Source organism: Podarcis cretensis (assembly GCF_951804945.1).
Source record: "Podarcis cretensis genome assembly, chromosome: 6".
Taxonomy (NCBI): domain Eukaryota; kingdom Metazoa; phylum Chordata; class Lepidosauria; order Squamata; family Lacertidae; genus Podarcis; species Podarcis cretensis.
Genome location: NC_137175.1, coordinates 53,700,618 through 53,722,905, shown reverse-complemented (window position 1 = coordinate 53,722,905; position 22,288 = coordinate 53,700,618). Strand labels below are relative to the sequence as shown.

General features: G+C 43.2%; 2 protein-coding genes and 1 long non-coding RNA gene across 4 annotated transcripts; 2 read left to right on the top strand and 1 right to left on the bottom strand.

Annotated features, from left to right (window-relative positions):
- Positions 1–140: 140 nt before the first annotated feature.
- On the top strand, positions 141–5,064 carry RPS8 (ribosomal protein S8). Its single transcript, XM_079980577.1, has 6 exons — positions 141–191; positions 678–784; positions 1,664–1,763; positions 3,118–3,293; positions 4,158–4,287; positions 4,905–5,064. The coding sequence occupies exons 1-6, from the start codon at positions 188–190 to the stop codon at positions 5,012–5,014; spliced, it is 627 nt and encodes a 208-aa protein (XP_079836703.1). The 5' UTR covers positions 141–187; the 3' UTR covers positions 5,015–5,064.
- On the bottom strand, positions 4,940–18,714 carry BEST4 (bestrophin 4). 2 transcript variants are annotated; one of them, XM_079980397.1, is made up of 10 exons: positions 18,662–18,714; positions 15,604–15,788; positions 14,159–14,253; positions 11,648–11,881; positions 11,291–11,445; positions 11,142–11,219; positions 10,523–10,696; positions 9,341–9,421; positions 8,308–8,462; positions 4,940–7,824 (listed from the first exon to the last, which is right to left on the bottom strand). In XM_079980397.1, exons 2-10 carry the CDS (start codon positions 15,753–15,755, stop codon positions 7,404–7,406), a joined length of 1,545 nt encoding a protein of 514 aa, XP_079836523.1. In that variant the 5' UTR covers positions 15,756–15,788; positions 18,662–18,714; the 3' UTR covers positions 4,940–7,403. The 2 variants fall into 2 exon arrangements, with proteins under 2 accessions (XP_079836523.1, XP_079836524.1); XM_079980398.1 differs by lacking the exon at positions 18,662–18,714 and having other exon boundaries at positions 15,604–16,624.
- LOC307218361 lies at positions 8,379–10,870 on the top strand. Its single transcript, XR_013839946.1, has 2 exons — positions 8,379–8,509; positions 10,633–10,870. It is a non-coding gene; the product is annotated as an uncharacterized lncRNA (long non-coding RNA).
- Positions 18,715–22,288: the final 3,574 nt, after the last annotated feature.

Sequence of the window (22,288 nt, the reverse complement as noted above, 5' to 3'; positions counted from 1 at the left end):
TCGGTTCTTGTCTTTGCCGCGGTCGCATTCCTTCGCCGACCGCGCAGACGCGTCTCACTTCGATGACGTTCAGACGCACAGCGGACGCGCTGAGATCACGCAGAAGCCATCGCGAGATTTGACGGGCAACAAACCGCCCCGTGGTGCTTTGCGGCCTTCTCTTTGCAGTCGGCGCCTCCGGAGAAGGATGGGTGAGTAGCTTGGGAAGCTGGAGGGTGAGGTCCTTCAATCCGTTCCCATCCGGCCAGGTGGTCGATCCAGCGGGGATGCAGCTCAAGTAATGGGGGACGGGGGCGTTTGCACGATTCAATGCAGGGTCTATTTGGGCCGGTGGCTCCTTTTTGCCGCTTTCATGGTTGGGCCCCGCCTCGGCCGCAGGTTGTGCCTGGGCCTGCGTGCCTTTGCCATTTTGACGCGTTGGCTGCCTACCTTAGAGGAAGGGTCTGCGGGAAGCGGCCTCCCACTGGCGTTGAGCCAAGGGCCCCCGTCGCGTTCCTTTGCCCCGTGTTGCTGTGATGAAGCATCTTCCACCGAGAATGCCGTGCGGAGACATTTTTTACCTTGGAGAGCTGAGTAACTCTGGGCATAAGGAACTCTTGCAGTCGGCTGAGGAGAAAAGGCCCTGCTCTGTGTCGCGCGCTCGTCTTCATCATTTGGCTTTTGTTCTGTCCGCTCAGGTATCTCCAGGGACAACTGGCACAAGCGCCGCAAGACCGGGGGAAAGCGAAAGCCCTACCACAAGAAGAGGAAGTATGAGTTGGGGCGACCCCCTGCCAATACCAAAGTATGTGCCTGTAGCGAATAATTACTTGTGCAGCTCGCTGTCTCTTTGTGTCTTTGGTGCTCAGCTTATGACTTCAAAATCCCTGTTTAGATTAGAAAGCATATACAGTATATGTTTCTTGAAGTACTTGAGACCTCCATGCACTGCTCAGGACCCCTCAGTATTCATTGCAGGGGTTCTTGGTTCTTGAGTAACCTGAAAGAGCACACTTTAAAATGCTGATCGTATGGGATTATCCTAGTTTAGAGTCATCAAAGGCTCATGTTATAAAATATAGTAATTTATTTTTGTGTGCTTGACATGGAAGTAGTATGAATGTGCAAAAATTAGACTATAATCAGAGTACAACTCATAAATTATAACATAATAAAAGTGTGCCCCTGAATTTCCCAGTAGTAAGTGTGCTCCAGAGTTTATTTTTCTGACTGTGAGTAGCATGCAGCAATTTCTTTCTTGTACTTATATGTATGGACCAGGATCCAGTCTACTTTGTGTTCATACAACTGCAGGGGCACTCTTGGTGGGATGTTTGACTTCAAGCAACTGAAGCACACCACAAATATGCCATTTCACAAATTGCATCTGAATTTCCCCTTAGTGCAGCATGGGGAGTTAAACACAAGTCCAAAGTCTGGTGTGCTGGAGTAGTTGCATAAATAAGTAGATCTGAACCATTATATTTGGAATTGGAGGCAACTGGAGTGATGAGAGCTACACCTTAGGTGGATGCGAGACCGTTTTGGTCATTGTTGCACTCACCAATGCTAGGGGTTGTCATAGTTACACTGACCATGTTGCCATGTGGTTTGAGTATTTGTAAGAAGATTTTAGTGCTGTGTACCCGTGTGGTTTGACCTAGTCTGTTCTCTTTTGTTGTAGATTGGACCTAGGAGAATTCACACAGTAAGGGTACGTGGAGGGAATAAAAAATACCGTGCTCTGCGTCTCGATGTTGGAAACTTCTCTTGGGGGTCTGAATGTAAGTGCAAAATGGCTCCTCTGTGTGGCATTAGCTAGGATGGTACATACTAGTGACCTGGAAGCTAAAACAAGAGAACAGTGATGATAACTTTGACCTTAAGAGAGTTTTGGTGAATTCCTAAACTCTCGGTGATGGTGGTGTCATAGTTACCCTGAGTGAGTGCATTGTTGCTTCAAGGGCGGTTATGTAAATTTAAAGGGCAAACAAAATGGTTTGTATACTACATTTGAGGTGTATTTTCCCAAGAATTTTATTGTGTGAATTGATTTTGATCACAGATGCTGTTAAACATTGAGTAATGCTGTGAGATGTTAAAGATGGATTGAAAAACTTCAAGGGACAAGAAGGGAGGAGGCCTGGTCTAAACATTTTGTGGCTACAGAGACAATATAACAGGCAAAGAAAATCCCCTGCTGCGAAAATCAAATACTGAGTGTACATTGAGTGTGATTCCTTATTGGTGCCTTTGAGCACCTATTTGGGTTAGTCTGCCCAAAGTTTCTTACTTTATGGAAGTGTCAGATTACAATCTTGTTACTATTTTTTTCTAATTGGTGGAGATTATTCACTTGATTGCAGATTCTGTATTTCCACCATTCCATATTTAATATTGAACTTGATCATTAAAATTTTGTGCAGATGGGCAATTGGAACACACCTTTTCATTAATTGATTGTAGACCATTGGCTTATGACCAATATTCCAGACTATCTTCCAAAGGCAAAAGGTAATCATAAATTTAAAAACAGAAGGTACAGGCACACGTTCAGTTGACGTGGAACCTTCAACACGTGGGTTGTTTTCGACCTGGAAGGGGGCGGGGTGGGCTTATGTGCGCTCTGCCAATGTGTGAAGGCCCAGTACACAACCCATTCACAGACAGGGAGTTGTTTGTAAAGCATTTGCCTTTCACAGAAGGGGATAAGTTGTACTACTGAAATTGGGAAATACTGCACATTTCTAGGACTGCTTCTATGCTGATGTTTTGTCTTACAGTAGTAAGTGCAGAAAATGCTCCTTCCCTATGGTACTGATCTGTAGCAGATTATATTTTTTAAAAGCTGAGGTTTGCAGAAAGAGTGGGTTGGTTAAACTTGGGTCTGCGGAAATTCTTTCCAAATTGTAGTATGCAAATTCCGATTTTCCTCATGATCTTTAAATGGGTGTTTTAAAAGTAGATGTAATAGAAACTTCACAGCTGTATTTTTAAAGCAGAAGCTGTATAGATCCTGTAAACATCAACCTCCAAGGGGATTTCGGGGCCTATGGTTTTTATGTACATGAGAGGCTCTTTTGCCATGGATTTGTATTTTGTTCTTGGAATTTGTAACATGGTCTCTTCTCTTTACAGGCTGTACCCGCAAAACCAGAATCATTGACGTAGTGTACAATGCGTCTAACAATGAATTGGTGCGCACAAAGACCCTGGTCAAAAATTGCATTGTCCTTATTGACAGCACACCATACCGACAGTGGTATGAAGCCCACTATGCCTTGCCACTCGGGCGCAAAAAGGGTGCCAAGTTGGTATGTATTGAGTGGGTCTGCAGAGGCACATGGTTGCCCTGTGCTTTTTAATTGTTAAGTGTTCAGCCACTGTGCCCTAGAGTTTAGGGTTCTTCTGTCTTCTGGTGAGGATACCTTTGTCCAGTTCTGCTTCTGAATGGAGAGTGATGACTGACATTAATCTGAAGAAGACATCTGACCACCCTCCATTGTTGGTTCTTGTCCAGTTACAGCATCTCTTTGCTGATATGGGTACAGATGTTTTGAATTAAAAATGCAGAAAGTTAAATGAATTCTTAATGTACACAGTGCAGGTACTGGCTCTTTCTATTACTTGTCACTTGGCCAGGCTCAGATCCTCAATATTGTAATCATAAAATCTTGACAGTTGGAAGGGACCCCAAGGGTCATGTTGTCCAACCCCCTACAATGCAGAAATCTCAGCTAAAGCATCCATGACAGATGGCCATCCAACCTCTGTTTAAAAACCTCCAAGGAAGGAAAGTCCACCACGTCTCCACTGCTGAACAGCTCTTACTGTCAAAGTTTTTCTGAATGTTTAGTCTGAATCTCCTTTCTTGGAACTTGAAGTCATTGGTTTGAGTTCTACCCTCCAGAGCAGGAGAAAACAAGCATGCTCCCTCCTCCATGTGACAGCCCTTAAAATACTTGAAGATGGCTATCTCCTCTTTTCCAGGCTAAACATAACCAGCTCATTCAAGCTCCTTCAATCACTTGTTAGTAAATTATATACTGCTTAATGCCAAATGAGACTTCTATGTTGGTTACAAAAACCAATTACATAGACATTAAATGGGTGAAATTATGGGAACTGACTATCAGTTGAACTCCAGTTCTATTCACATGCTTCTGCTCTTGTTCCAGACTCCTGAGGAAGAAGAAATCTTAAACAAGAAGCGTTCAAAGAAAATTCAGAAGAAGTATGATGAAAGAAAAAAGAATGCGAAGATCAGTAGTCTTCTGGAGGAGCAGTTCCAGCAAGGGAAGCTACTTGGTGAGACTCTGAAAAAGGAAAGGGTGCTGTGTTTGCCAGTAGCCTAGGTGCTGTGGTGGGTGGATGCTGTTTTATAGTTATTATAAAATTGCATTTTATTACCTTCTGGATTTCAGGAAACCCTATGGTACTAATTCAGCAAATCTGACTTTGCATTGCTGATTTGCTCATTCAACTCTTGGAATAGTAGTTGGCAAAAGCTGAGAGACTCTACTAGAAAAGTGTTACAGGCTTTTCTCAACCACGATTGCCACATGTGTAAAGTCATTCAAGTGGCAGGCAACATTGTGTTCCCTGGTGTTTTGAAGTTGGCCTTGTGACGAAAACTTTGTCCAGTTCTGCTGCTGAATGCAAGTGGTGACAATTCAAATTCTGAAGGTGACTTCAGGATGGTTTGGTGGTTCCTTAGCAACTTGGGGAGGGGAGATGGTATGATCCTCCCACCCACCCCAATTTGGAAAAAAGATGGATTCATTAGCATTAAATTGCTTTGTCTCAAGAGGTTAGCAATGATGTCCTGGCATGAAAGACTGGCAAGAAGTACATTACACAGGGAAAAGCAGCCCAGTTCTTCTTACTTGATACTTCCCCATTTCTAATATGATTTCGTTTTGCAGCTTGTATTGCCTCCCGGCCTGGGCAGTGTGGTCGAGCAGATGGATACCTTCTGGAAGGCAAGGAACTAGAATTCTACCTGAGGAAGATCAAAGCCAGGAAAGGCAAATGAACAGTCACTGTATCTAATGTGCTGAATAAATACCTACAGTCTTGTATAAATGATTGATGTGATTATTTATGGACAGTGAGGCAAAGACTTGAGTATGGTTTACTGTGACCATGTGAACGTGTTGGTTGCTGACGAGGAGCTCACACCTACTTAGCTTCCTCCCAGGATTTTTAAGTGCTATGGGATGAAAGCTAATGCAAGGTTTGTCTTAATATGTCTTCTAAACCTGGGATCCTAGTTAGGGTTTCTCCTCCTTAACCATGAACTGTAGCCAATGTTTGTCCTGTGGTTACACGTTGTGGTTAAGGAAGAGACACATTAACCAGGATCCTGGGTTTGGACAAAATACTAAGGCCAGGCATTTGTTTAGCTGCTGTTCTACATTGATACTAAAAACCCAGGGAGCAGTTGCTTCCTCCTGTTTAGGAGCTAGTGCATTAACACTAAGTATGCTTGTATGGAAGTTTTTTTTAAAAAAATGAGTGAAAGTTGTTTGACTTGGAAGCTTCATCCGCCTTAAAAAGCACATGCTGTTGTAATGGTCGGGTCAGGCTTTTCCTTACCACTATACTAAAATGCCACCCTTAGAGCTGTGATTTTGGCAGGCAGGATTGCTGAACGGGATTCTTCACGGTGTAGAATTGGTAGTCTCCAAATGCCATCGGGCATGCCTACTAATACTACTCCCTCGAACATGCATTGAGGGGGTGTGGGTTCACTTTTGTTTAGAATAGTATATAAGTAACTAAGGACTTAATGACCATCAATCTGCCATGGTTGTTTGATTTGTGTGTTGAGTACTCTGTAGTATAACAGCAGCAAAGTTTTGCTTTGCATTTACGTCTTTGCTAAATTGCCCAAGTCTTAAAGTTAATAACTGTTAAGTTTCCCTGAATAGGGTTGAAGCTCTATATTTAGGTATGATGAACTCTCATTATACAGTATGGCGCTATAAATGTCAGCAGCACAGGTGTGTTGTCTTCTATTCTCCCAGTTCCCTTGCAACATGAGCTTTGTAGTGTGCACTTCAAAATATCCGGCTTTTGGTGGCCCCATGGAGAACAGATTTTCAGAGCCTTCATCCTCTTCCAATGCATAGCATATATTTCTAATGATTAGGTATGTGCACAGGGTATTAATGAATGGAAGCTGAGAAAATTATTAATGCGTTTGTTGTTGGCAGTTGAACTGCCCAAATTGGAAGCTGTTAGTTGAATTTTTTACATTTAGCGACAAAACAACTGGTGCACTGCTAAGTGTCTAGATTGTCTTCTTCGTGACATTCTGGTCTCATTCCAGTGCAAGATTAACTCCCTTCTAGCAGAAGGGCCAGGCCTCTTTCCAAAAGTCTGGTCCTTTCGAAGGCTGGGAACAATACTATCTTCTAACAAGATACATTTTCATCAGTTTGAGAGGGTAAGGACCAGTTCTATGAATGGGAGCATGGATCTCTAAGAACATACCAGACAAATAAATGGCTTGCTTATATGGGTTTGGACAGATAGCAAATCTCCAGACTTCCGCATAACTTTACAGAAAGCATATGCAGCTAGATACAGTGCTCATCCCACTACTAAAATTTTACAGTAATAGTCTAAAATCAAAGTTGGAGTTAACTTATTCAGGAGATTATCCTAAGTTATTTTGTGTGTATAGCTCTAGGAATGCTCATATGGTCAGATTTCAATGCCTTCATTCATAGCCCCTTCTCAGGCTGCACTTTCAAATATGCTTACTAAGAAATAAGCCCCATTGACCTATTTACTAATAAATATGATATTTATACTAATAGGAGGAGGGAGAGAGTAATCCTGTACATGCTTACTCAGAAGTAAATTATTTTGAGTTCATTAACTCAGGTAAATAAGTATAGGATTGCAGCCTTACAATAAACATTTTGAAAGTAAGCTTTGAATTTGTTTCATTGTGCTTCCCTAGAATTTCCTCCGACATTTCAGTTTAACCACACACATTTCTCTATTGAAAAAACCTTTCAGCTATTTATACAGTATGTAAAATCAATATTTCTTAGATTTGTTCGATAAATATAAATAAAATAAACTAAATTAACTCTTCAACTGAGTGCTGATTCCAAAAAGCTGCATCACTGCAAGTACCTGTTTATTCAAGCTTTTTTTTTACCTGTTCAAGGACAACCCTGCTAGGTAAAAGGATGATGTTTGTATGTGTGTTCATATGTCAGTACTTTCTTCCTATTTTGAGTGCGTGGCTTTCAGTATGAGAATGGGCAGCTGCAAATCTTTGGCATTAGTGTTTTTATCCCTTGATGTATGCATGTTTAGATAGGGCAAGTTTCTCTTGTATATACTGGACCTGTGTGGCTTGAGTGGGACATTAGTCCTAAATTCTGCCTTAAAAGGATTGGGCCTTAGTTAGATGGTTGGTCACTGATACTGATCTCATCTGGGGGCTCCACCACTGTAATGCTGGGCAGCTCTTTTCTCAGATTCTCAGCGTTTGTGTTCTTATGGGGGACTTTGAGGTGGGAGCCAGGGGAGGAGGTTTCACTAAGTCTGGTCTCTTCATCTTCCATGTCTTCTTCGTCAATGCGACCAACTGCTTCAGGATCTTCCCTGCGATAGAAGCTGGGGCTGGAAGAGGGGAAAGTGCCCTCAGTCCTTAGGCGCAGTAGCTGGGGATGCTGAATCCGACTGCCCTTGCCAAAATTTTTGAGGCTGACTGCAGGAGAGGCAGCTGCAGTGAGGAAGCGGTTGAGCAGGGGAGTCTGAATGCGGCTCATGCTGGGTGATGCTTCCACCTGCTGGCTCTGCTCTGGGTCATCACTCATCCTGCAGAAGGGGAACAGACTGGGTGAAGTAAACATACACCTGATTGAAGCACTGAAATTAGCCCATACCATCAGAATGGTCAGATTTCCTACTATGAAATTCAAAGGAAAATGATGCAACAGTGGGGTGGATGCATTCATACAATCTTACCAAATGATCTGATATTGTTGTAGGTTCTTGTATCTCTAAAAAGTGGTTGGGCCTGTTAGCTAACCAGGATTGGATTAGGCCACTTTGCCATTTTTGGATGTGGCCCTGTTGCTCACAGTATGCATCCTGTGTTCATTATGCATTGTGTAAATATTCCCTCTTAACACTGGATTCAGGGCTAATTGTAAAAGCTCTATAAGTAAAGGCTGAGATGGTAAAATGCAATCCAGGAAAATGGTCCCCTCCCTTATAGCTGATGGAAGAGATTGTATTTGACAAAGTTGCCAGGCTCAGGTTGTCAGCCTTTTGCCATGGCAACATAGCTGAACTTACCGCATGTCAAAGGTAGAACCCATGAAGGAAGGTTTCAAGGTCTCTGCCACTGTGGCAATTGTGTATGGGGGCTGAGCTGTAGATTCATTCCAGTATTTGTCTTTTCCAGTTGGTGGTAAGTTCTGATACATGTCATCCACTGAAAGCAAAGACACCTGAGCAGACAAAGGAATATTTCTCATCAAAGACCTGCATAAGACTTGTAATTGCTTTAATTACAATTGTGCTTTAATTACAGTTGTGCTTTAACACAAGGTTCTCAATAGGAAAAAGTATCAAAAGAACACCAGCAATATAAGAGGCAGCTAAATAAAAATGCTTCTGTCTCAGATCGACAGTTGCACCCTTTATGCCTGTATTACTAAGATTGATTACATTTATTCATTGCTTTGTACAAGTCTCAAAGTGACTTGCAGATCTGTAAAACAAAAATCAAAGTCTCAAAGTGACTTGCAGATCTGTAAAACAAAAATCATTTAATAACCAGGGAAAAAAGATCCAATTAACAAGATCTTAGAATGTTCCTCATGATACTACAAAAAGTACAAATTGCCTCACTCTAAGTGCCACTTTTTCTATGTGTTACTAGAGATTTGAAGTAAGCAATTGGTTGTCCCAATAAAAGGTGAACTGGTTTATGTCCAAGCCTACAAGGGGATTGTGTGTACTATCAAGGAAAGTATCCTGTCAAAAGTGGGAAGGGGAGCATTAATAGACAAACTGAATATTCAGGGCGCTATATTCAGCATGTGGGTAAAGACAATTGATTCTTTGATATATGGTCTATTCTGCATCCATTGCTTTGCATAAAAAGTTTAGAGAAAGTTAAAGGTTCAGACTGGAGAGCAGAAATGGGAAAGAAGGTATACACAGAGGTAGAACAGTATAGATGACAAATAGCTTACCAGATTTTTCAGGCCAGCATGGCAGTCATTAAGCATTATATGAAAAAATACCCAAACACCCAGGGCGCCAAGTTGTATGCTGGATATACCTGTGTGAAGTGTGACTAGGCCTTTGTTTTAAGACTCACTTGAAGGTTCCTGTCTATCAATTTGTTAGTTTCAAAGTCATCGTCATCCTCTCCGAAGGGATTAATTATCTGCTCTGCCACCTATAGGAAAAGAAAGGTGTAGCATATGAATATTCCATATTTGAATGTGGGAGGGAACTGAGTGGCATTAGGGCTATCCTTTTTTGTAAATTTTAGCAGGCAGCCCTTCTAAGCACAGTCTCATCTAGCTTGTCTTCACTGCCAATGGCATTCTCTGGAAAACAGAACCAAACATTGCAAAGCATTCTGCTTTGATGTGATTAAAAAGTATTAAAGAGGTAGCTGAGCTGCTGTGTTGCATATACTAATATGCTTGCTAGTTCTTTGGGTGCTGGTTCCTATCCAAAATGACAGTGTGCACACACACACACACAAAACAGTGCTTGCAATCCAGAACAGTGAAGCTGCTGTATTTTAGCCATGTTCATGCCTGAACACACAAATGTTCAAACTGTGAATGGGGTGGGTGGCGTGTTGCACATGCAACCCTTTAGCATCCCCATGTGCACGAAACCGCCCCCATTGCGATTTACTGGGGCCCTTGATCTTATGGAGGACTCTACTCCAGTGGGCACAAGCAGAAGTCCTCTGCAGACCTTCCCCAGTAAACAGGAAGGCTGGAGACTGAGCATCCACAATCAGAACAGTTTACTTCTTCAGGTGAGCATCTGACTTGCACCTTCTGTTGCAAGTCTTTGCTCCCTTTATTTCCAGCATTTAGGCTGTGAGTGTTGTTTGTGTAGGCAAATCACTACCACCCTGCTACAAGGAGAGGTAACAGCAGGCTGGGGGAACCTTACAGTGTGCAAAGGTTTAAAACACCTTCAGGGTAGGGACCATTAGGGGAGGAACTGCAATAAACCAGCCCAACGAGAATTGCGCATGCTCATTCAGGAATTGACTCAATGACAGGGAGAGTGGAATCGAGGCTGGAATGGAAGAACACCCACAGCCCACTTCTCTTTACAGTACTGTAATATCCAGAAGCGACAGAATCTGCAGATGGGGACAGCCTCCTGAGCTGAATCTTCCCATCTGGTTCAAACAATGCAATGATGCTCACACCAACTCTGTCTCAGCACCCCATCTCTTATAATTTGAAGACTGGAGATCAAGTCAGATGAAGCCATCTGCATGGAAAATGGGAGCCAACATCCTTACCTTCAGCCAACCAGCATAGAAGAAGAACTGTAGAAGAGTAGGTAAGGGAACATACAGATCTAGGTCCTCATCTTTTTTTGTCATTGTTTTGTTTTGACTTGGGTCCACAGGTTGTAGGAACTGACGCCCAATCACACACAAAGCAAAGAAGGAATAGACAGCAATGGTGACCACCTGTGGAGAAGCGGCTGTTAAACATTTGCCAGAGTTTCAAGAGAGCATCGTGGAACTATGCTTTTCATTGCAGAAACCAAAACATTCTACAGTACAGGAGGTCTGCACATTATGCGCTAGCATGTCCTGCGCACCCTACCAATTCAAAAACAATTAAACTGGCACTTTCACAAACTGATCTATTTCCCAGCTTGTTAGTCAGCTGTTTCCCAACGAACATCAAATATTTTGGAGCTGGAAACTTGTTCCTTTCTTCTGCAATAAAAAAATGAGATGTTAAATAAAACTAAGTAGAGTTGTGCTGTGGAGATGCACCAAGAGAGAGATTTAGAAAGTGTATGGGAAAAGTAACCTTTAGTCTACTTGTAGGAACAAAACTGCTACTGAGAGATGAGCATTGAGATGTGCAAGAGTATCCAGAGGATGTGGAGTGCTCCTTGCTCACCTGTGTGTACACCAAGGGGATGCTTATCCAGTCATAGTGGAAAAGCATGCTGCATTTGGAGCGGTAGAGGTTCAGTTCCTGGATAGAGAAAGACAGGTGGTTATTTCACGTTTGCATAGCTGGTAAAGCAATTTGACTGCAATACTTACATCTATGAGCAATCTGAGTGCCACGTCATCCCGGATCCTTCCTTCCCGCCTGGCTTGGGCTGCTAGATTAGTGAACCACACACAAGGGATCCAATACTTGTTGAAGTCTGAGTAGTGACTCTCAAACTTCTTGCGCTCATCTTGTGTCATGAAACCTGCAAGAGAGCAAGGGAAAGTTGGAGCACTGCCTCTCCATCTGCTCCTTGATACTGGGAAGAGGTTCAGGGGCCACCAGTCAGTGACACTGGGTCATAATAAGTTCTGGTGGAATAATCTCTTGATCCCTGTGGCACCTTAGAAAGACTAATAAAAGGAGACTCCCAGACCATCCTGTTCCTTTCCCCAAGTTAAACTCACCAGCTTCAACTAAGTGGTCCATAGTGGGGAATCTCTTAAGGACTCTAGCACTGACCGAGCGCAAGATGAGCACAGAGGAGAGGTTGGCGTAACGGATGAGAGTGCGGCGCAAGATGCGGCCCTTGTCATCCTTCCCATGCACATTGCTGGAAATGACGCACATGAGCTGGTCTGGCAGAGGAATGCTGGTATACTGCGCCCACCAGCGGTTCACGATCAGTGTGACATAGAAACCTGCCAGGAGAGAGAGATGGATGAGGGATGAGGACTTGGAGACAGTGAGAGAGCATGAGGCAAAGTCATCAGGCATAATGAACTGCCATTTTAGCACGTTGGCACTGAGAGCAGAAACATTCTACCCATTTGAGCTCTAGGAGTTGGTTAACTTGTCAAATAATTTGGTAAGGAATTGTGAAAGAACTTATCTGTATGACACAAGACAAAATTTCACTTCCCTTTTTGTTGGTTGGTCATTACAAAAGAAGCAAAAACATTTATGAAAGCTACAAAACTAAAGATTTATGAAGTTGTCAAATTATTTTTTACATTTAGAATTTGGTAACGAAAAGTTTCAATATACTGTGTACCTCATAGCTTGCTGTTTCTTGTTAGGCAAATAAAATTCTGTAATACTTAATGCAGAAGTCTGCAATCACAATTTAAAGGTAAAGGTAAAGGTACCCCTGCCCGTACGGGCCAGTCTTGACAGACTCTGGGGTTGTGCGCCCATCTCACTTAAGAGGCCAGGGGCCAGCGCTGTCCGGAGACACTTCCGGGTCACATGGCCAGCGTGACATCGCTGCTCTGGCGAGCCAGAGCCGCACACGGAAACGCCGTTTACCTTCCCACTGGTAAGCGGTCCCTATTTATCTACTTGCACCCAGAGGTGCTATCGAACTGCTAGGTTGGCAGGCGCTGGGACCAAGCAGCGGGAGCGCACCCCGCCGCAGGGATTCAAACCGCCGACCTTTCGATCGGCAAGTCCTAGGCGCTGAGGCTTTAACCCACAGCGCCACCTGCGTCCCCCTAATCACAATTTAGAGGCAGTTTATTTACAAAAATCCTTCAAAGCATCCACACATGTTAATGGTGGGAACCATTTTTCTAGGAAATTGCCAGGGTGCTTAGGATTTGTCATAATCTTCAATTGAGTACCGATCTTATCTGCTGAAATTTCACTCTTTTTTAAAGAGTTAACACTCTTGGAAAGAAATAAGAGCATTTTTCAGGCTGTGGCTGAATCAAAAACCAAACAGCAGCCATACAAAACAGGGAAGTGCAAAGAGTTATATTCAGGGATTCTGGCAGGCATGGAGGCAAAACCAACCCTTGCTCTTATCTAGATTTGCACATATAAACAAAAGATCAACACATTCAAAACCACTGGGTTTCCCCCCTGCCCTCCCATTTTCCCTTCTTGAAGCTTTCCTATGAGGGAAAAAAATGGTATGTTTCCCATCCAGACAAAGAACAAGAGGGTTCCTCTTCCCACCCCACCTGCATATTGCATGTATGGAAACAGAGTCGACAATAGTACTGATGTGCCAGCAACCTCAACCATGCCTGAAGGCTAGCTTAGTAAGTGCAGGGCAGGCCCCATGGTACACACAGATCTCTGCCTTCTAACACCTCAACTCTGGTCCTTAGTCATCAGTATCTTCTGCCTGAGGCAGCTACCCATATGCCTAATATAAGGGTTGTCCCATCTTACCCTTCCCTTCCAATGCTTGCTATGGCATGATATAGGCTTCTTGGAAGCTCGAAAGAACACCTGGCCTGCATGGAGAGTCATTGTTTACTCCTTCTAATGCCTTCCTTCTAGGAATAGCAAGTCAACACCTAATAATTCAGGCTAGGGAGAACTGCAGTTTTACTTTAGTTGACCTTTTTACAGTAAAGTTTTGCAAAGGCAATGAAAATTCATAAGGGAATCATTTTTAAGCAGATCAATATAGGCTTGCATTTCTGATATAGACTCTTCTAATGTGAAAACTAGGTCTGTTTACTCAGGAGAGTCAGGCATGTTCATTGTGCATTTTTGCAGCCCTAGCTGTACATCGTTTAAACATAAACTCTCTCACCTGTCAAGCTGTCACTTCCTTTTCCATTTTAATTATCCACCTCCTACTTTTTAACTTCCCTTTTTTCGTTTTGTGACACCACTCACATTTCTTTTTTCGTGATGTGGTGTTTGCTGCATTAATCTCACTTTCACACACGCACACACACAAAAATCAGGGTCAGCCTCCGCAGTAATTCAGAGCAAGACTTTTAGAGTGGTCTATGGCAAGAGTCCTTCAGATCATCTGATTCCTCATTCACTCCAGGATGCATACCATGAGCTCTGCCACTGATTTGTGGTACCTCCCAATGGGAAATAATTTGGGATTCTGTGCAATCGAAAGATTAAAGGGGCTTTTGCCAAATGTATGCATCTGGCCTTAATTAAAGCAAGCAATCAAGAAACCATAGCAACAAGGCCTCCTATCAAGAGCAGGTACATAATCATACCTAGGACGAAGGACAGAGGGATGAGGTCAGTTGAGCGGTTGCAGTATTCAGCCACCTTTGCAAAGAGACGTTTCTGATCCACATTCAGAAGGTGCCTACAGGAGACGGGGAAGAATAACAGGCTTGAACTCTCTCATGATATAAACATTCTTCTTCAATTAAACAGGAGCCAGGGCTCTTCTCTGTCCCTGCCAAAGCAATCCCTCTGCTTGGTTAAGTACCAAAATAACTGTCACTATGGCAAACAATAGGATTCTTTCAAGGATACAAGGAATATTAAAACAACAACAACACAACACTAATACCACCTCCAACAGATTTCACTAGCAGGTCCTAGGGCTGGTTACAACTATTTAAAATTCTGTATTAAAAACAGCTAAAACAAATTGCAGTCACAGGAATAGTCCCAAAAATACACAGCACTGATATCAAAGGCCAGGGTACAGAGATGTATCTTCAGCATTTGCTAAGAGCTATATAAAGAACGTGCCAGACACACCCCTGTGGGGTGGGACCTCCACAACTTAGGGGCTGCTACAGATAATGCCTTCTTGGGAAGGTGGTACCCTTCAAACCCTCAAAGCCCTACCAAGAGGTCTCTGCTGATTTAAACACTCCATCAATTCTGACATTGGTGGTCTTTCAGATATTTGGGGCTTAAGTCATTTATGGGTTGCAGGGCATGAGCCTCTAGGCATAAATGTGGCAGTCTCTGTAGTCTAAGCTCTACCCTTCTCAGCAGAATCCAACAATACCCCACTCACCCATCCTGGCCAACTAATAATGCTCAGGGGAAACAGATTCTCCTGAATGTTAGAACAATTTGATTTATTTACTAGAATGATTACTATTACTATTATTTTATTTATATGTCTCCCATATGACTGGGCTGGCCCAGTCTGGGTGACTCCCAACAAAATATTAAAAACACAATATTTAAAACACATGAGGACAACCCATAGCCCTTTGCAGGCCATCTGTGTAGCCCACTGCAGGTATTCAGTCTGCCTCCCACAGCCAAATTTGCCCCTTGAGCACTGCCAAATTTTGCTTCAGGGGTCGCAGGGGGGTGGGGAGCACCATGTATTTGGTCTCCTTGCAGCCCATTTGGTGGTCTGGAAAGAGCATGATTGTGATGGAAAGAAATCCCCATATAAATGACCTGGTGGGCTGCGTGGAATGCAATTGTAATGCAGAGAAAGGCCCAGCAAGAAAGTCACCCCTGGAAGCCTTCCTTCCCACTAAACAGTGTAATTCTGAGGTTGGTTTAAAGTGGGGCAAGCAGATTGGTAAGGAAGCTCTGAAAGTTGAGAGCAAAAGTACCACAACATTGAATGCTCCTAAAAAAAGAACAGCAATTTTACGTTCTTCAACCATTTCAGACGTCTTTAACTATGTCCCCCTGGAGAGGTTTCATTCCATTAAACAGGATATTGCCAACTTACCGGTAGATGACACTTAGTGTTCCGTAAAGCAAGACGAAGACAATGAACTCCTTGTAGAGCAGCTTGTAGATGCTCCCTTTCCAACGAAAAAGTAGCTTGGAGAAGCCCCCAAAGCGAGCATTGGCCACTTTCAAGGTGTAGGAGACTGTCATGGCTGCCTTGTCTGTGCCTCATGCAGGCAGCAGCTGAGACACAGAGAGAAATAACACCCAGGGAGGAAAATATCACTTCTCTTTTCTCTCCTGCCACCTTGATTATGGGAAGCTAAGTGCAGGGCTGGATCTACCAGGAGCTGCATTGAGCCACAGGGCTCAGGCAACAAATTGGGAGAGGCGGTGAATCGTGGGCCAAATCTCCCGCCCATAGAGCTGCCTGCGAATGATTGGGCAGCCAGCGGGTCACTGGAGCTACTGTACGATCTGTTCACCACTCTTCTTCCCTTCCGCCTTCACCTGCTCAGCTGATCAACTGCTGAATTGATCACCCACCTGCTGCTAACAAAGTACCTGTAAGAGCACTCCAGGCATTATTCTGAGGGAAGGGTTGTCGCTCACCCATTCATCGTTGACAAAGTGGTGGCGGTGTGAGCAGCCTGGACCTCAGTCTGAGGAAGGGGTCTTCCCTCAGAGTGTGGCATTGTGGAACGGGCCATCCAGGTGGGTCCTAGTGCTGCTGTCACTTTTATACAGCAGCGGCAAGGGAAGTTAGCATTTTACATCACTTGAAGACATCTAAGGTTTTGGGTGATTTTACATAGTAGTTTGCCAAGATGGCCCTGCTTAAAAGTTGATAGCCAGTACAAAGAATTAATCACATATCAGAAAGGCCATTTACTTCACCATGAGATCTTCTGCAGGAATGGTTTTGCACAGTGCTATTTTTCTAGAAAAAGAGGTGGCTGGAACTCATCACGCCTGCCTCCTTTGTTTTCTGGCACCCACCTGAGAGGTGCAGAAACAGAGTTCCGGCAAGTTCTGGCTGAAAAAAGCCCTGGCTGTGCACAAGCTGTTTTGCCTTGCCTTATTTAAGGGACTTATTCAAGGGCCACTAATTGCACCCATTACTGTACTTACATCCAGATAATCTGACCTTTTTCTAGCCACAGATCTTTCCATTTTCACAATTACCCATCAGCTTGAGGGGCAACAGTTCTTTTCTGGTGATCCAAATAAATGGCAGTTCTCCATGGCCTAGCAGCAGAATTATACAGGAAAAGGAGTCCCACCGCATAACATGTTTTGCAATCTTTCCAAAGAGCATTGGCATGTGTGCAACATGTGAGTGGCCCCTTCCTAGAGGAAATTTCCTTTTTCCTTTTTTCTTTCCCATAATAGCTTATGTTTTATGCCATGTACTTTGATATTTTTTGTAGTTTTTTTTTTTAGCTTTTTCCATTATTATTATTATTAAGGATTTTTCTTTTGTAATTTTGGTTGTTTATATTTATCTGTATTTGTTTAAAGCACAATAAAAGTATATATAAAAAGAATAGAATAGACATAATAGTTCTTGTGGCATAAGAACTAAACAAAATCAAGGACCTGTATTTTTACTGTGATAGGAACATAATCAGAGTCCTGCAGGATCAGGCAAATGGCCCATCTAGTCCACTATTCTGTTTCCCAAACATGTTCATGGGAGGCCCAGAAGCAAGACATGAGAGCAACAGTCCTCTCTCAGGGTTGTTCCCCAGCAACAGGTATGCATAGGCAAAGGGGGGGGGGGGTGTCAGATCCTGGAGGTGACATGTACCCAATAAAAAAGTATACAGCCAATAAAGGTGTCAATAAAACACTACTGAACTGAGTGCTTCCCATGTGAGATATCACTACAATTAAAAGAAATGAGGAGAAGAAAGCAGTAATTAGAGCCTCCTGCATGAGACAAGCAATAGAGGCTTTTCAATGGTGGATATATATGCAATTTATCACTAATTCCCGACTCCTGTTCATTGGAAAGCAATAAAACAGGAAGGGTTAATTAAAGGCACAAGAACAGTTAAAAGCCTCAGTCCTGCATTGCCTGTCCACACAGGTCAAGCTGGTGCTGCCATTGAATTTTATTACCAAAAGAAAATTGCAAGAAAACTGGCTATGGAAGAAACCATAGAGGACTACACAGAAAACACTAGAACGCAATGAGCTGAGATCATCATCATCATCATATGGGTGTTCTATAAAAAGTGAGTGAACAGGTAATGGCAATCTCAAGGGGGCAGGAACTGCTAATGTGGTAGCAAAGCAAGCCTCAGCTTTTACACCGTTGCCAGGGGTTACAGCTAATAGGGTTGCCATATTTCAAAAAGTGAAAACCGGACACAAAAAACTGTTGAGCAAAATCTCCCAAAAACATTTGAAGCTATTTTGGGGAAAATTCACAAAAAAATCTACACTTCTGATATGGGCTGCTATTGGACATTTTGACCAATTTTCAAACTTTGCTCCTAGGCACTATTTTTGACAGCCGAATCCCAGATATTTCCAGGAAATTCCGGACGTATGGCAGCCCTAATACCACTACTCATGTCTGGAGAGATACTGAGAAACAACAGTGGAGGTGAACCAGGGGGTGACCTAAGAAGGTAAATAAGAGGAGACGAGAGAGTAACTCGGATTTGGAAGTCCACAAAAACATAGCAGGCAGCATAAGATGACTTTCCATAGGCCGCAATCCTAGGCACACTTACAATGGAGTAAGTCCCATTGAAACCAGAGGGCCTTATTTTGGGGTAAACATGCTTAGACTTGCACTTAGACTTACAGGCAATCTTGAGCAAGACAGCTGCCTGGACACATGGAGAAATGAAAGGCTGCTTGCCTGGCCAGCCCAGCGCTGGAGCTGCTGCGTGTGAGAGAGAGCTCCTCTAGCTTTGGCTTACTAAGTGGATATTCAGCAGGCATGAGCAGCATTAGATAAAACTATTGCTGTCACTGTTAGATTTCTACTGCCATTCAGTCAATAAAGGCACAGGAGCTTTGCTTAGGGCAGAGTGGAAGGGTGGAGTGGCAACCGCAACGTGACAATACCTCCCTGATGAAAAGAAGCTAGAACTTCTTACCTGTCCTGGGAGATCAGTTGAGGCTGGTTATAACAGTCTCACTAATGCAGAGAAAGAAGAAAAGCTGCTACCCACTTCCTTTAAATATCTTACTCATTGTAAATAAACTTGACTGCTCAGAATGATTGATGGTGGGCTGTTAGTAGCCCAAGAACAGGGAACTGTGTAAATGCCTATGTGATGTTCATGGTTATAATTTACTTTTGTGAAAATTAAGCCATAGATGGAAATTCCATTCTAATTTATTCATGACATTTACACCTCACCTTTTTTCCTAAAGAGCTTAAGGTAGTGTTCTCTTCTCCCTTCCACCATTTTTATAGCAGGCCTGCCTCTAAATCGGACCAAGTTCAATGTGTTACTATTAGAACTTAGCAAGTTGGGACTAGTTTACTTGCGGGATCGCCTTACCCTATATATACCCACTTGAGTGTTTTGCTCTGCAGAACTGGCACTGCTACATCTGCCATACAGTACTCATTCTCTAAGAAACCGATCTTTTAGTGTGGCACTTTGGAACTCCCTGCCTATTGACACTTTCACTGTCCTCTTTCCAATGCCTGCTTAAAACATTTTTGTTTAGGCAGGCTTATGCAGACGTGTAGAAGTTACATGTGTTTTCATTGTTGTTTAGTTTTTGCTGCCTTAAAGTAGTTTTTGAACTACTTTAAAGTAGTTAAAGACCTGCTTTTAACTTTAATTTTTAATATTTTTTGTAAACTCACTTGAGGTTTTACGACAATCAAGCAGTATATGAATTATGTTAAATAAATAAGTAACCAAAACCTTAAAGACTACTGATGCTTCAAGACACCAGGTATGTCTGTAATGTATATCACATCAATACTACTCCAAGCCATGTGTGCTCTTGTCTGTACAGATCATGCAATCATGTGCTGTGTTTATTCTGGTAAGGTTTCCACAATTCCAAACTAACACAATCGTCATTGTGAGAAGCTGATCTCCAGGTGCAGCCTTAGGCACTCATCACACTTTACAGGATGAGCATGTGTCTATGTGCATAAAGAACATAGGCACATAAATAGGTGTGTATTGTCAGTGCATTGCTGTGATCTTAGCTTTTCTGGATCTCCATTAATGAGTGACCAGGGTTTCAGCCAAAGAATGTTAATGTTCCTTATGATTTCGGCACTAAAGGAATTTTTGTTTTCTTGTAATATTCGGATGAAAAGATGGGGGGGGACCATAATAAAATAATAGCAGAAAGGGAAGACACAGTGGATCTGATCACAGTTCCTCCCTCATCCACATGCTCACTCACTGGACATCTACAAAAGGGCTGTGGATTAACCTGCATCAGACAGCCTGGTGCCAGAAACAGAGAACAGGAGTGAACAAGGAGCATTAGCTCAGAAACACCTGCCTGCAGGAGACCTACATCATTGTTCATTGATTCCCATTTCACACCATGTCATAGTAACTTGTTGCTAACAGTTGGCTCTGAAGAATGGATGAAATATATCCTCTGTGAGAATTCCCCTGGGAAACATAGCTAGACTTTACACAGATAATGAATTTACAGCTCTGCGGTGTCATAAAGACGTAATTTATCCCACGGGGATGTAGGCTTGGATGGCAATGGTTATTGCTGCTTGTAAATCCATCCTTCAAGAGAGCTTTCTCATTTGCTTTAGGGAAGGGTCGTAGTTCAGTAGCAGAGTTGAGGCAGAAGGTCCCAAGGTTCAATCCACAGCATCTCCAGGTAGGGCTGCAATTGTTCCTTTTCTGAAACCATGGAAAGCCACTGCCAGCCAGCAGGGACAGTACTGAGCTAGATAGACAAATGGCCTGACTCTGTACAAGGCAGTATTTGTCATAAGCAGCATGTTGCTGATCTAAATCTAATTTTTCAGTTCTTCTTCAGGATTAAAGCAAACACACCTGTTCCCCACCTGTCCCTCTTGTTTTGGAGTTCTGTTGTCTAAAGATTGTTGGATAATTTAAGTAACGCCTTTCAAAATTACAATGAATTATTTTCCCCAGCCAGTTCCGATGGGGGCGGGGGGCGGGGAAGGAGTGTAGTAAGAGGAAGCATTAAAGCAGAGCTGACCAAATTACAACCACAAAAGTTGTGACACAATTGTGGCTAAGTTGTGGTGGGTGGGTGGTATTGCCTGGTAGGACAGAGCATATTCCATAGTTGTACATCTTTGATGAAAAGAGCATTAAAGAGTAAGTCATTAATGTTGCACCTGCTGAATGTCTGTCTCAATAGGCAAATCCCACCCAGTTGTTCCACAATGCCTCATTCTGAGTAAGGGTGCAGAAAAATGGCTGCAGGAAGAGGAGAAGCCAGCAGCAAGTCTATCACTGCAGCATGGGAGGGGGGCAGTATTTAGGAGGAGGAGGAGGAGGTGGGGTGGCAGGGGCATCATTTGCTGGTCCACCTCAGGTGGCAAAATGTCTTGAGCCATCTCCGTCCATATAACAGCAAGACGAAAGCAAGAAAAAGACACACTTTTGCATCTTTGTTAAACTCTTACAAAAGTAGAACATAGCCATTTATTCCATGTTATTTACATCCCCCCCACACACACACATACGCTAGTATTCTTTTCTTCTCTTTTTGAAAGGGATGCAGTCCAGAAAGATCATAGATTGACTAGTTTACTACAAATGTTAGATCAGGACAAAATATATGTTAAGTCTTTTACATTCAGTGTATTGTGGTTTATAACGATGGGGAGTTAAGATGCCAGTGTCTCTTTGGGAAGCAGAGCTTTCATCTGTCATATGGAATACATTTGTACAGTAAACATCTTGCTTCTGAGAAAACTGGGAAGCATTGCAAGACGGTACAAAGAGCTTTACAATATCAAAATTCAAGGACACAGTCTAACCAGGGAAAAGCACTTGAGGTGGTTGTGGAGGAGTAGTGTAAGGCATGGGGAGAGCCCCAGGGGGCCAGAGAGAGATATGCATTAGACACCTTGCAGGCCTGAGGTGCCTCATCCTCAGCCTAGAACAGGGTTTCCCAAACTTGGGTCTCCAGCTGTTTTTGGACTACAATTCCCATCATCCCTGACCACTGGTCCTGGTTAGCTAGGGATGATGGGAGCTGTAGTCCAACAACAGCTGGAGACCCTGGCCTGTTGTTGTTTAGTCATTTAGTTGTGTCCGACTCTTCGTGACCCCATGGACCAGAGCATGCCAGGCACTCCTGTCTTCCACTGCCTCCCGCAGTTTGGTCAAACTCATGCTGGTAGCTTCAAGAACACTGTCCAACCATCTTGTCCTCTGTCTTCCCCTTCTCCTTGTGCCCTCCATCTTTCGCAACATCAGGGTCTTTTCCAGGGAGTCTTCTCTTCTCATGAGGTGGCCAAAGTATTGGAGTCTCAGCTTCAGGACCCTGGCCTAGACTCTGACAAAACCTGCTGAGGACATTTTATGCCTTGAGGTACAGTACATTCTCTCTTTCAATTCCACATACACGATTAGATTGCTGGCGACTGAATTTTATCTTAACATTGGTGGCATCTCAGTATCCTCTACAGCAGCTGATGGGGCAACACCCCTACCAGGAAAGGCTGCAGCATTTGAGACGTTTTAGGTGACATGGCAGAAGTTTATGAAATTATACATCATGTGAAGAAAGCGGATAGAAAA

What these genes read in the sequence shown, in the direction of transcription:
- RPS8 (XM_079980577.1), top strand. An exon ending in GACCCCCTGCCAATACCAAA is followed by an intron (nt 785 to 1,663) that starts GTATGTGCCTGT and finishes CTTTTGTTGTAG; the next exon opens with ATTGGACCTAGGAGAATTCA. An exon ending in GCAAAAAGGGTGCCAAGTTG is followed by an intron (nt 3,294 to 4,157) that starts GTATGTATTGAG and finishes CTCTTGTTCCAG; the next exon opens with ACTCCTGAGGAAGAAGAAAT.
- BEST4 (XM_079980397.1), bottom strand. Translation starts at nt 15,755, where the DNA reads ATGACAGTCTCCTACACCTTGAAAGTGGCCAATGCTCGCTTTGGGGGC. An exon ending in CCCTCTGTCCTTCGTCCTAG is followed by an intron (nt 11,882 to 14,158) that starts GTATGATTATGT and finishes CTCTCCTGGCAG; the next exon opens with GTTTCTATGTCACACTGATC. An exon ending in TCCCCTTGGTGTACACACAG is followed by an intron (nt 10,697 to 11,141) that starts GTGAGCAAGGAG and finishes GCTTCTCCACAG; the next exon opens with GTGGTCACCATTGCTGTCTA.